The sequence below is a fragment of the Mizuhopecten yessoensis genome, unplaced genomic scaffold, assembly GCF_002113885.1.
Source record: "Mizuhopecten yessoensis strain PY_sf001 unplaced genomic scaffold, ASM211388v2 scaffold716315, whole genome shotgun sequence".
NCBI classification, from domain to species: Eukaryota; Metazoa; Mollusca; class Bivalvia; order Pectinida; family Pectinidae; genus Mizuhopecten; species Mizuhopecten yessoensis.
In genome coordinates, this window is record NW_018480055.1 from 467,103 (window position 1) to 481,995 (window position 14,893).

General features: G+C 35.7%; 1 protein-coding gene across 10 annotated transcripts in view; it reads right to left on the reverse strand.

Annotated features, from left to right (window-relative positions):
• Positions 1-1,669: 1,669 nt before the first annotated feature.
• The window catches only part of LOC110442966 (frizzled-5-like), a 144,302-nt gene continuing 131,078 nt past the window's right edge, over positions 1,670-14,893 (reverse strand). For 9 of the 10 annotated variants that reach the window (XM_021486865.1, XM_021486872.1, XM_021486863.1 and 6 more), the window contains one exon: positions 1,670-7,575. In XM_021486865.1, the coding sequence (XP_021342540.1) occupies positions 5,722-7,449 (1,728 nt within the window). In that variant the 5' untranslated portion in view covers positions 7,450-7,575 and the 3' untranslated portion in view covers positions 1,670-5,721. Of the gene's footprint in view, positions 7,576-7,721; positions 8,279-14,893 lie in introns of those variants that run through there. The other variant, XM_021486870.1, reaches the window with a different exon arrangement.

Consider the following 14,893-nt stretch of genomic DNA (forward strand, 5'->3'; position numbering starts at 1 on the left):
TTTTACGATATTGTATGTTTATTGTGTAGTATTAAACACAGAATCAGTGTATTTGTATGCTTTTGAAATCACTGCATAATCATGTGATCGAAGATAGACCCGGCGTCGTCACCGTCACACTCTGCTAGTGATTTTTATCATGCAGAGAAAATTTGAAATATTGATGAACTTGACAAACTATTTACTTGTAATGATTAAAGTGTAATAAAAAGCAATGTTGATGTCGAAATATCGCTGATGATGTGTTTAAAATTCAGATCTCATGGGATGATCCGTCTGTCAAAGTACGTCTGATCTGGGTGGTGTTTGTTATAAATATTTGACTGGTTGTAGAGTATGGAGAGTCTGGCATCACATCCTGCCGTCAGAATATATCCGGTTTAGTGGTCGCATTCCTCTCACTTTGTGTCAAATTAGTGGTAAAAGAAGAAATTTGCGATATTTGTTTACATGCATATCTAAACTGGTGGAAGAGTTAGAAGAATTCAGTGTTAAATTAGTCAGTCTTCGGTTTAATTAAAACACGATTGCTTCAAAAATTAAACACGAGCATTGGGCACAAATCATTATATCAACTCATACATTTAACTCATGTGTAATTCTATTCTTAAAATATTTTGAAATAAAATCCTCATTTCTAGAAGAATCGAAGTTAAAATTTGATAATGTTGTCAAAAGAATACATGTATGTCATACAGTATGTTAGGTTTACATTTTCAAGACTATTGTCCACGAATTTGTAATCGGGTGTCATGGGTCAAAGTTCAAAATAACAGGACACGTGATTGACACCCCATTGTTTGTTTCACAAACCACAAATAACTTCGGATGCATGCCACCCGTGTTTATGTACGAATGCACCGTGTTTTACGTATCGGGATGGGATTTGTAGAGAATTGTGGTTAGGTCATCAAGTACGGTATAACTCTTTATCCGTATTATATGGATATAAAGGTTTGCTTGTGAAATAACTGATGTACGTGTATCGAACATATAACGGCATACCCGGCTCTTACAGAGCTGTACAGTTGTGGAAATTAACGTAACAAATTCATGATATTTTCCAATTTCAGGCTTAATTTTACTATCTCAAATATCAAAACGCTAAAATATGGATGAAGAACAGTTAACAATTGAAGTGAGTTGTCCAGTGTGAAGTCGGTATGAGCCAGGTAGCCACATGTAGTTTAACTTCTATTGTTGTATAAATTAACTTCTATTGTTGAATAAATTAAGAAATTCTACCGGATGTACTTGTCATTTTCCTGAACTTCCTTCCTGTTTCTCGTTTCCTTCGGTCACTTTCTGATTTTGTTATGTAACGATGTATAATGCTTTTGTCGCTATCACAATGTGATTGTAGAAATGCTGAGGGACGGGCTCGGATATGTTGAGGGACGGGCTCGGATATGTTGCTGCAACTTGTACCAAATCTGTTTGACGTTTCAAGCATTGTGTGATTTTTGTAGGATTTTCTTCGGGTAAGTTCAGAACATGGGTATCGAATTGTTTACATCAGTGAGAAATTGATGGGTTCTCTAAATGTGGGGAGTCCCACACTAAAATCAGGGGTGCGGGATTGAAATACCTTTACCCAAAATACATTGACATTAACATATTGTTAAACCAAAATAAACAAATTCTAAATAAAAACTCGCAACAATAGAGATTGTCTTCAACGTGTGTATTTTCTTTTTCTTTTTTGTGTAAATAACATAAATATATGAATGTACAAAACAAGCATTATCCTGCCTGTTAGCATTCTACATAAGGACAAACACAGATTGTATTTCTTATTATCGGATAAGCAACACAACGTATTTCAAACAGTGACTAAAAACCTGATTTAGTAACCGAACGATTCACTGAACAGCAACATGGCAAATAATAACACGTATGGCATGGTTTGAGTTCTAAACCGAAAAAAATAAATTAAAAAAATACCAACTTTAATTAAGTCGGAACTTTTAACCCTCTTTATACCCGATTTGAACGGGGGAAAAAATGTCAGTTTTTAACCATAACTAAACTAAAACAGAAAAAAATGAAAGTTCTATCTCTTCATACAGAACTGGAAATAATCATATAACTTAATATAGCAGTTATGATAATCTAGTACAACAAACTTGATTTCCTACAACCCTTGTCCCCCTAGCTTAACCATTTTAAATCATATACAAATTCGTATTTACTGAAGCTGTATAACACGTATACCGCTAAGGACAGTTAGGCTTTCACAAAATAAAATTTCTCATAATTTGTAATGTTGCTAGGTAATCAGGTGTATTAATAGGGCTGAAAACGAATACCTGGTCAAACCCTTCAATAGACACGAACAAAACACGGGTATTTCAGCCTTCTCACGTCAGTAACAAAACCGTTTTGTAGTCTAGTGTGGCTGGCCTACACAAGGCAATTCGTGAGAAACGTTTTGCGAATTTCTTATTTATAACATATGGCTAGCAATTATTGATGCTACTCTTCTAGCCATAACTTATATTTAAAAAACAAACGTACTACCTCGGTTCTGAAATGTATTCTCTTGTTAGTTCATATTAAAATATCCATATTTTTATTTGCATGTGAAAAATTTAAAAAATAATAATTAAATAGATCCAAATTTACTCTTTCCTTCTTTTCATTATCTTTTACATATTTTTTTAATTAAGAAAATTATAATGTCAATCCAACTTTCCCAATTACAAAAAAAAAAAATCATTTTGACAGAGAAATATTCATTCAGTAATAATGACCCACGTTTTATACTAGTATTTAGTTTCTACATTATTCTCATTTTGCTTCTGAAATTTCATCACTTTTTCAAATCTAGTGGCACCACCTCATATAATCCTATTTATATATTTGTAGCTATTGTGTCTAACATGAGGGGGGGGGGGGACCTCTCCATCGAAATCTGAATTTGAGAACCGAATAAAAGCCAGGATACAATGTACCGTGGTCAGAATTTAAAAAGAATTAAACTAGTTTTGAATTTATGAAGCTTTGACTTTTCTCGTCGTATGGTACAGATGTCAAGTATTTTCAAAACATTATAAAAAAACAAACAAACAGACTGTTGTCAACCAAATTCCTCTGTTTACAGGAAAACCATGAGCACGATTTTGTGTACAGTTCAGTTATCTCGACTCCAGTAACTCAATATGGTTGAAGTGAACTGGCCCAAGCTGTACCCAAATTCAGTAGGTTTATTATTTTTCCCTGTTAAATAACTTCCAAAATACCTTTGGCGTTGATAATTTTAAATCAATTTTGTAGTTTGTTTTGATGATTCAAATTCAATTTTCTTTGTCTCACTAGTTTTTAACAGTAGGGCTTATACACATGGATACTGATAATTATTTATACAATTTAATGAATTATTTCTCCGATCATTCTTTCTTTTAATTATATTGACAAATAATATACACTTCCGTATGTTTTACTAAACTTTTAAAAACTTAAATATAATCATGCTGTTCATGAAATAGTGCTTTGGATTTTCGTTTACCTTAACAATTGATATATGTAACTAAATAATAATATTTTTGATTGATAGATGCAATTAAAATAAAACGGTGGGCTAACTTCGGAGATTTGGGAATTTACAGTTTATAATAACTAGTTACAGACTCGGGATAACCGTAGCGACATAAGTACTTACTAATTTTAATGCAACGAACGTGATAATACAATGGGAAATATTGGCCCAATAAAATGGCGATATTTTGGTGTCAACCAATGGATATATGTACATTAATTTGTGTCTTATAAATAAACATGAAATATACAAAAAAATCTCGTACACATGCGCAAACATAGGATTGTCAGGATCATTAATTATTCTGTACGATACGGAGGGCAGCAACTCATCTTTGTCAGAACGTACCGGATTTATTCTCCGGAGACTCACAAGAGACAAATTACAAACGAGAAAAACATGGGTAAAACTATTTGCAGGATAAAAGGACAATAGCCCGGATTTGGGCGGAGAATAATACTGTGTGGTAACGAGTGACATACGGATCCTCTCGTCATGTTTTCTGTCACATTATCAACAAAAGAACAACACCTACAGGCTGATATATGCCAATTGCATGACAGAATTCAGAAATAATTAATGATCCCTCCATCCGCGGGCACACACTTCCGGCCGGAGGCAGTATAGTTAACAATACACTATTTCTTTTGGGGCGATGAGGACGGGAGAAATCTGTATTTCTCATTAAACGAAGAGAATTAATTAATTCTCTAAAAGGTCAAGAAATCAGCATTTTACCCATAACTCGGAGATAACAAATAATACATGTCAACATCATTAAACAGTAAATAATATCATTTTATCAACACAAGTAGGACAATACCACGTGCAAAAACGGAACCCTACGTTTTCTTGCTGCTCACAAGATTGAAAAAAACATGTCTAAATTTTAACACTATCTGTGTTATTTTTGTCAATGTCGGTGTGTAACATTTAAAAAAAACACATTCCAATTTATAACAAGGTGGCACTATTAATCACAAGAAATAAATCGTGCGTTTCTACTTAAAAAGTAGAAAAAAATCGGTGCGATGTTTCCGATATTTTCTTATCCATTTTTCTTAAATTTTGAAAAAAAACGACTTTTGTAAATTTCCTTTTTCCATATTTTTAACCAGAAAATAAAGCCTTAAATACCTAATGCCAACTCTGGCGTAGTGACAGGTTCATATGTGTACTTATATTCTTTCCTTTATTTGTCAATTTTTGTTCAAGCTTTGCTTACATGTATTACACACTTGAGATGTCGACAGTGCCAGTGTGTTGACAAAGTTTGAACTCTTATTGTACGGCCACCACTCCAACCCACAATTACACAGCACGACGCCGTGGAGCTACATCGTGTCCCCACAGATTAGCTAACATGCATTTTTGGAAATCTATTTTAAAAAGAGGGGAAAAAAATCAATAATTTCTATGGTAAATAAAAAAAAAATTGATCGAGGAACTTCCGAACACAAGATTTGTGAAAGTCAATATTGACCCATCTCTTGTCTAGGTGCTCCACATTGAAATATTGCACTAAAGTTTCCCACTTTCACCTTAAGTTTTAAGTGGGCGTTTTTTACACGTGGGTCACATCATTACATACTTACAAGCGTAACAATGTAGTCCGATTGTATAAAGTAGGGTCAACCTGGTGCAACGCTTCTTCACAATACTCCATTACATTTTAACATTTTGTTTTACACCTAATTTTTAAAATTGTGTTTTGAAAATTAGAATTGAATAAGTTCTATATGCATCCATATTTTTTACCAAAAACAATCATGATTTTTTTTTAATTTTAAATCTGTTCAAATGTTTTTCCAGTCTTGTTTCAGGCTAACCATACGTTTTACAAATAGGACTACAGTGTTACACAATAGGAATTCGGATCGTTTCCCAGAGATTATCTATTCTGTGTTGTCTGAAAATCGAATCATACAACTGAAACCAAAATCTATTTACTGGTTCGGAGGAAATTAAAAAATCTTTATAAGTGTTTTGAAATGATTATCGCCTTTACAAAATAGACATGTTCACTCACATCCGTAGACCAAAAACCTTTCGATATTAAATTATAGAAAAAAGAACTTTCTCAGTCAAGCACACATAGATAATCTCTAGAAAAGATTCGTTTTATATATAATTAATTTATATAACATTTCGGCAATTTACAGTCACTGTCTGGGCACCGTGTATCACACCTGACTGAGAGGGAGAGCTTTCACACCTGGGTAACTGGAGTTCGTAGATTTGGACATTCGAGAGCTATATCCGGAAGTGTCTCTGTCACAACAACAGGCTGTCCGATAGAAAAACTTTTTCCAGGAATCTACAGTCTTTCCGGTCCAGATCCAGAAACCGGAAGTAATACCCACAACTAAGCACATAAAGTATTTCAACATAAATACAGAATACTCTGGTTTACTAGCACCTTGGTAACACGGACACACGAGGGATTTCTCCCACTGCTCCTTAAGATGTTGTTCATAGAAATAGCACGCAATCACAATGGTAGCCGGAACTGTGTAAAGTACGGAGAACACACCGATACGAATCATTAGACGCTCCAGTTTGTCCGTCTTACCGCGTCCCTGAGCCTTAATCACACTCCGAATCCGGAATAACGACACAAATCCGGCCATCAGGAATGAGGTTCCGAGAATGAGAAATATAAAAAGCGGGGCAAGAACGAATCCTCTGAGGTTGTCTATGTTCTGGTTGCCGACGTAACACACTCCCGCGATCGGGTCACCATCCACAGACGACTTGAAGAGTACAGCAATGCTCATGACGGAGGGGATGAGCCAGGCGGCCACGTGGAAGTACTGAGAGTAGTTGGCGATAGCTTCCTGTCCCCACTTCAACCCAGCCGACAGGAACCACGTGAAGGACAAAATCACCCACCAGATAGACGACGCCATCCCGAAGAAATAAAGCAAGAGAAACACGACCGTACATAACGCTGGTCCAGTAGTCTCGTAGCGGATCATCTTCCCATCGCATGCGACGGCTGCGTGACCGACGATCAGGCGAATGATGTAGCCGCAGCTGACCATGAAGTAACAGGCACTGAGGAACACAATGGGACGTTCTGGATACTTGAATCTTTGCATGTCCACGAAAAACGTCAGCACCGTCATGGCAGTAGATATACAACACAAAATGGACCACAAGCCTATCCAGAACGAGGCGAATGTCATCTCGTCTGAAGAAAAGTACGGACTTGTACAGTTCAGAGCACAGTTGTCTAGTCCTCCCGTCATGATCTCGTTGTAAAATCCACTCGACTGTTCCAAACGAACCATCTTACACTGACAACACGCTGGGTACTCGTCCTTTTTGACAGGTGTCGGTATCCGGGGTAGGTTGGGAACCAATTTTTTCGGAGGTTTATCCGCCGTGATATGCTTAGGAGGAATGCGGTCGATGTGGGGTCGGGTGGGTCGTGGACGAGGAGGGGAGGCTGTGGAACTGTCTGTAGCATTAGCATCAACACATAATCCCGACAACGGAAGTTTATCACAGTTCATGCGCTCCGGCCACTGAAATCCGTACTGGGCCATCAAGGGTGCACAACCCGCACGTGCTCTCTCACAAACAGGGCGACACGCGGGTAGATGGTTGTTGTAACCTTCCATACATATTGGCGCATACATACTACACAAAAAAAGTCGTAGATCTGGAGAACACTTGATTTCCACTAAAGGGTAGAACTGATGGACCTCCAGACCAGCTTCCTCCTGGGTCTCGTGGTTGAATTGGTTAGGCATGTACGTAAAGTTGTATCCGATACCGCGACACATCGGAATGGTTACTTCCTGGCATTGCAATCTTTGTTCAGCGTCCGCAAGCAAACACGAAAAGGTCGTCACACAAAGCACGAACACCAAATATCTCCACGACAGTCCGAGATGGCCCGCCATTGTTGTGTATGACGAGCAGACGACAAGTTTTGTAGAAGAGTGCTGTTGGTTTGGTGCTACGACGACTTTCCACCCATTAGTTTACAAACACTGGTCCAGGCCTTCACACAAGTCCGTTAGCGTTTCCTAAAACAAACAAGAAATTCAGGTTACATTTTTACTCCCGAATCTTTTTAAAAGATTTGTACAGAGGAGAAAACAAACTTCTCGTATTTCCCAAACACTAGAATGTAAACGCTTAGTGAAAAGCACACAAAGGCAATCAAACGTACGTGTTTATTCCGGCAGTCCGTATACCTAAATCTTCTTACACATGTAATAGTATTGAAGGGGATTACCAACTCCTTTGCTTAGAGAACTCCAGTCCTCTCGGCCGTTTTCACTAGGGCTCCGTGTAGTTCTTAATACAGTATTAATCCAGCGAGGTGTGTGTATATATATTTATATATAGAACCATCGCACTACTAAACAAATGTCCCCTGTTTTTCTTGGTATGACTAGCACGCAAAAAAGTTCCACATGAAATGTTTAAATTGACTGACTATAAAAACGAACCGCCGCCCATCCAGTATTTCCACTCCTCTGTGTACTGACTGTCAGGAACAAGACGTCAATTCATACCCCGACACGAGAGCTGCCAATCAAGTAACCTTATCGCCAATCAAAAGCCCTCATGTCAAGAATATAAGCCCCGCCCCCCTAATTAGCCGCATGTAAGCCGAGATATCATCTTCGTCCACCCCGGAGCGATTGGCAGTCTTGCGCTCTGATAAAGAAAAATCTCAGAGCTCGGGAAAAAAAAGTATAAAGAAAATAAATATGTTAGATAAATATTTAAACATGCCACCGTCAAGCTTTAAATCCATTTTAGTTTTCTGTAAATTAACTCTCAATATGTCAGGCTTGTCTAAATAAAGAGATCTTTATCTTGATGACTTTTTAGTGGTTTAATGGGTTGGAAAATATCAGTCATATTTTAGGGACGCTATTATATTTATTTCGTATTGATATCAACAAGAAAAATCTGTCCGTGTTTTCTAACGTAACTTACCACACAGCGACACACTGACAAAAAAACTTTTCGTTTTTTTTCGTGACTTTTGCCTTTATGTCGTAACAATGGCGGTAATAAATACGTTCTTGTTACCCCGATAGATATACCCGATATTTTCGTTGATCAAACCAAGACAAAGAAAAAAAGGTCGTATGAGTTAGGAGAGTTCATACTTAGTGCCGTATTTTTTTTTTTGCTTTTTTCTTACTTTCATTCAGTATAAGACTTAAAAGAAGGTTAAACACGTAAGACCAATATGGTTGTTTGGAATCAAACGGCAGCAATTATTCTGTACGGGTATTTATTTTTACAAGAAAACGGACAACGAATCTCACGTCAATAATAGTAGAGTTAAAAATAAAATAATACGCGCTAATTTAAAATAATTAGAAATCGACATTTCATATATATATCTATTAAAAGTTTTAATGCGGTCAATCCAGGGTGAGGAAGCTGAACAATGTCCTCAGAAGGGTGCATTTTAAACTTTCTCTTGTCAAAATGTCAGTTCTTTAGAACGTGATGACTTCCTATCTGATTAAGGTAAATCTTGATTTATTGATATGATACAAATACATACAGATTGTATAATAGGTGTATGTGTAATTTAATATATAGTATTTATCAGGTTCAGTAAAGTTCTGAGTCGAATCGTGTGCCCACTATATAGAATGACACTGATACTTAAATGTTCATCTTTTGACATCTGGAATTACTGACTTACCTTCTGAAATAAATATATTGATATTGTCTAATGTTGAAAAGTACATTTTTGCATCTAAACGGTTAGGATGATGTAACTAAAAGTTTAAATATAATCAAACTATTATATATGTTTTTTTGCATGTATATATAATTAAATGAATTATTTTCTGTATTAAACCTAACTCAATCATAATTGTTGATAGTTGCTAGTCAATTTAGATAATAGTATAACTATCATATAGCATTGACATGAGTGTGTATAGAGAGTGTAAGTAGGTAAATGTATGATTGTATGATTGGATTTAATACAATAATATAAATAGCTTATTAATGACATGTATATATATAATGTCTTACTTATACCATCATGGAGAAGATTGATATAGTCTGTCATCTTATCCATTTATATATGTAAATATAAATATGTAATAAAATTTGATAAACAAACTGGTATGTCTGCTATAGACTTAGCCTGTTAGCCAGTCCTATTGTTGTCACACAGACTGTTTTCCGATATCTGTATTATCTGTAAATCTGCTGTTATATAAAATATTTTGAAATGGAAATAACAAAATGTCAATGTCATTCTTTCGATACGTCTTGAAGTTGGTATTTGAATAAGTTTATATAAAGATTAAGTATCTGGTTAAATTCAATATATTTCTCAATAGGCTAAATCTCTTTAAATAATACCTAAAAATTCGTACTAAAAATCAACGTTGTGATATAAATCTCTTGGCTGTTCTATGTATTCATTTACTTGAATGTTATATGCTTTGCTTCAATCATTTTTAAATACAAAAGAACATTTACAATGATTTTAATTTCCTTAATAAATCGTTTTCAGGTATTTTGTATCCATATGGCTTCTAATTACGACAACTTACCAGGGAACCAAACATATAGGTCTAATTTGGATACTATTGTTAAGATATTTAATAGATTCCCAAAATTGGACAACATGCTTCAGCCTATATAAGTCTTCTCCAATTCCGGTTACAGCATGTGATATCAAAAACGTACATTGAATATTTAACATAGTGGTTATGTGGGACAGTTGATATATATTAATTATTTAAGAGTTTGAATAATTTTCGGAATAATGATCATTAAATTAATTGAAGATAGTGGTTATGTTTGACAGTAGATACTTATTTACTATTGAAGAGTTTCGATAACTGTCGGAATAATGATTATAAAATTATTTGAAGTTTGAAGACCTCCTATTCAGAAAGCTATAATATTTGTTGAGAGGGCTATGTTACAATTTTTGTGGTACTTATTATGGCGATGGAAAGATTTGATAAACTTATGTATTGATTTTTAAACATATTAGTATATGTACATTTCAAATTTATACTTACACTATTTTACGGTTTGATTAAAGTCACATCATCAAACTCTTCATATAAATCATTAGGGTATCCGCACATACAGCATATAACGGTAATAGAAGTGTCTCCGCTATTCCTTATAATGGCATTAACACATTTTTTAGATAGCTAGGGTTTTATTGTGTCGATTTGACGTAGGTCTGCCACTAGAACGTGCTCACTAATTAAGAATATGTTGATAAGTACAATAGGTAATTAATAATCGATACATTTCAATTAACTTTGAAAGTTTAAGCTCATTTTACATAAAGAGTTTGGGGTGAATTTGTCACGAAACCTCCCTGTGAAATGTGCTCATTAATACAAACAGCTCAACAGGTTTGTGTTTGTTAACTTATGTTCATTACGTGGTATTGTTATTTGGTTAAGTTACGGAGCTAGGGGCCCTGAACACCTCTCCAATTAACGTTCTGGCACGAGTCACTATCGACCACGTGACACACGGTGTGAAAAACCACGATGTCGACTGACCAAGGCACGACCTCGAGAACACAGAAAGCCGTGAAACCAAACTGCTTACATTCGCTTGATTAGAGGTACTTAATTAGTGTCCTTAGCTCAACTGACAAGTGATGACTAATTATCGACCCCTGTCTGAACAGGTACATCATGACAGGGGGCGCTGTAAGTGATAATTAGTTTGTAGTTTGCTATGTACGTGTCGAAACTTACGTTACTTGCATTCCTTTTAGGGTCTAAATAGATAAATTCGCCCTTATATCAACCCCCTCTCCATCCCCATGCCACAGTAACTCTCGGTCACAGATTCTAGCAGCGACGAGAACGAAGCAGATCGCTGGTCGATAGATCAGATCCATTTTGACAGAAAGTGCTAAATCGATGTCAAAATGTCTCGAATCTGGTGAACAGTGGTCAGTTCAATATTCGTGTTATGAAAACCATTTTGTAATTTGAAATAAAACTAAGAAGGAGTCAGAAACAATATACTTAATTTTTGATGAATGGTAATTAACATTTGTAATCCAAACAGAACCGTTCAGAACCATCATTCGGTCAATTAATCAATGAAGTTGTCAAACGTTCATTTTATGGTTTTCGATTCCCCTACTTCATATATTTGTGAACCAAACATTTGTTCTAAAATAACAAAATCATAACACAATAAAAACCATATTGTATTGAAATGGACTAATCTGAAGACAAATATAATTCCATGGTTTGGATAACAGGAAATGAAAAATACAAATGGGACCAGACCGGAAGTTGGACCAAAATCGAACCGGGTACTTTTGAACTCTGAACATGTCTGAAGGGTAAACTGTAGTGAAACTGCACATTTCCGCTTCATATAAGTTGTCAAATATTGAAGTATAGTGTTGAACAACAGACGAATATATAGGGAATTATTTGCGCCACACGCCGAGGTTATTGAGTAAGTAGTGAGGTGTAATCGCTTTACCCAACACAGTTTTAATGTTTTCCTCCCTATAAAATGACAAAACGATTCGAAGGGTTTAAGATATAATTGTATTTAAGTCACCTGTAGAGCTGTAAATCTACTAGTTACATAAACTTATACAGTTCGCGTCACAACAGTTTGGACGGATTGTTCGGTAAGTGCCGGAGTCGCCAGTCGGACTACGGGTCCCGTAATAAGGTGCAATGTTGTTGTCGGTTCGGTAAGACCGGTACAGTCGGGACTGATCATCAAAGGGAGACGTCCATACGAGCGTGCGATCAACAAAATACATTCCTGAACTGTTGTGTTTTCAGTTGGTTTTATACCTTTAGTACGAGTTAAACACCGTTATCAAACCCGGCCTAACAAAATGTTTCAATGGAATCATTTAAGCTATTCCGTCTTTGCATATTACAGAAATATCTTCTCTTGGGAGCAGGTATTGATTGTTACGTCACTTGTTTGTGAGAGTAACGTCATCAATTTTTGAGAAAACGACTTCATTTTTTCACACAAACCAATGACGTAACAATCAATACCTGTTCCCTAGAGAAGATAACTCTGCAATACGCAAAGACGGAATAGTATGGGGCATGTTTCCTGTAATTTGGAACAACATATCGTATTTGTTCAGTCAAACTTTTAATAAAATCAAATATTTGGAACAACTTTTCAACGAACTCACATCTCCTATAAAACTAAAGATTAAAAAAATGTACAAAATTTGAGACTTTACAGTTAAGGTGCCTTTTTGTGTTGCAAACAAAGATTTGAAACGAGTGAATTTTTTTAAGAATAAACAACAATTTCCGTGGTTAAGTTCGAAGGGCGTATATCAATGTTTAATGACATGGAGACCACTAATTTACAGCCTTATGTTACTATTAAAAGTAATCAAAACTTAACCGAATTATTTTATGCTTCATGGTTACATGACAAAACGTGTGATATCGAGTCATTGTATTTGAACAACTAAAAAAAGTTGAACCCTACCCGCAATGTCTCGTTCAGAATAAAAAATATGTTGGACAAGCAGCTCTCAAAAGTGTTACTGTGAAGTCCACACATAATGCTGTCTTAGGACACAAGGAATAATAACATCAGAATAATCATCTATCACATGTACAAAGGTAACCGTTAACTCATATAGAACCGACTCCGTCAAATTTTCGACCATTTTCGGGCTAAATAATCAAAACACGGTGAGTCGTGTGGCGGGTTCCGGAAAGTTTTTATGCGGCGATAATTTTTCATCACCAAAACATTGCGTCTAGTATGCAATTATATAATTTGGAAAAACTCTTCTAAGATGGTGACTGCACAATAAACGGTTTATGCAACAAATAAATATGTTTATATACTTTTATATTTGACATTTATGAATAACAATTGTATCTGCAATTATGTCGTTATATTTTAAATAAATGAGTATTTCAATTTGAGGGTACATAAAGTTCAGTGTTTCATGACTGGCGCCATATGTAAGGTTGTTTTTTCTTGTGCGGGGCAGGCGGATGGGGGGACGGGGTATACATATATATTCGTTTTACATAAAACATTTCACAAAACGTTTCAAGCGCTAATAACGAGCTGTATTTAACATTTTGTTTCGTATTTGTGATTTAGTCTGTGATGTCTCGGATATCCACACAATGCGATGGCCGTGACATGGTCACATTTACCTGAATCGGTAAATCTGGTGTAAATGACTTTTTACCTGACACATCCGATCATGCCAGACCCCAAAAACAGATTATAGGTTTTAGGGCTCCTACCCGCCTAATGGCTGAAGTACATGTTCACAGTTAGGATTTGCCTTAAATTTCCATACAATCTGTGAAGTTATCTCGTTAAATTGGTTTTTGTTAAAATGCTATACATTTATTTACCCTGCGTTAAAAACAGACCGTAGAACCGGGGACTAGTTTTTGTTTCTTTATTATTTACAATTCCAAATAAATACAACATAACACTGATTGATAACTACATTTAAACATTGGTTGATTTTTTCTTTTTCCTGCAAAAAAAGAAAAAATAGAGCGAAAAACGCATTAAAACAATCAAACATGTACTTTTAGGTATAAAACATTAGACAGATAGTCTGTCCATTCAGGATTGTTCTTATTAGCGGTATAATTAACGACCTTCTAGTTTCTGCTTTATCATTTATCTGTGCGACCACTTTACGTGAATTAAAACCGCGATATGGCGTCTAATGTTTAAAAAGCTACTTCGCCGTAAATGGTAACTTGATTCACATACGCCAGACATTGCGAACCAAGTGTGACATGCGTTCTGAAATAAGTTAAACCCGTACTCAAACGATTGGACCAGAGCCTCAAGCGAGCCTTGCAAGGCCTACATAAACATTTACAGGTCCGCTAGGATTTACATTCGAAAACGGTACTTTAAAAAAACAGACAAACAGGTTGTTCCTCCCCTTATTCAATGAAGTGTTTCAGGTTTCGGCTTTCAATTGTATCTGGATTCAACCAGCAGCTATTCATGAAATCAGTGCCCAGTGAAAACCTTACGCAATATTAACATTTTCTAGTGTCTTTGGAGGAAGCTCGAAGACACGTGATGGCAGATTATCGTTTTAATGAGTTAGCTCTACGTTTTGACAATGTTACATAATTTTAGCTAGTTTAAAGAAAGTTTTAATTCCACGAGAACACCGGAAGTAATGCTTTAGCATGAGAACGGTTCCATGAACATTGGCCGTGAAGTGACTGCCATGTTTAGTCTTTTTAACGTAGTTCATTTTTCTTATTTTAGTTTTACACGGATCGAGTCTTTCAAAGTTAATAAAAAGGATGCTTTGAAATTAATATTTCAAAACAAAAGATTTAAGGTTTAATATTTACTCTG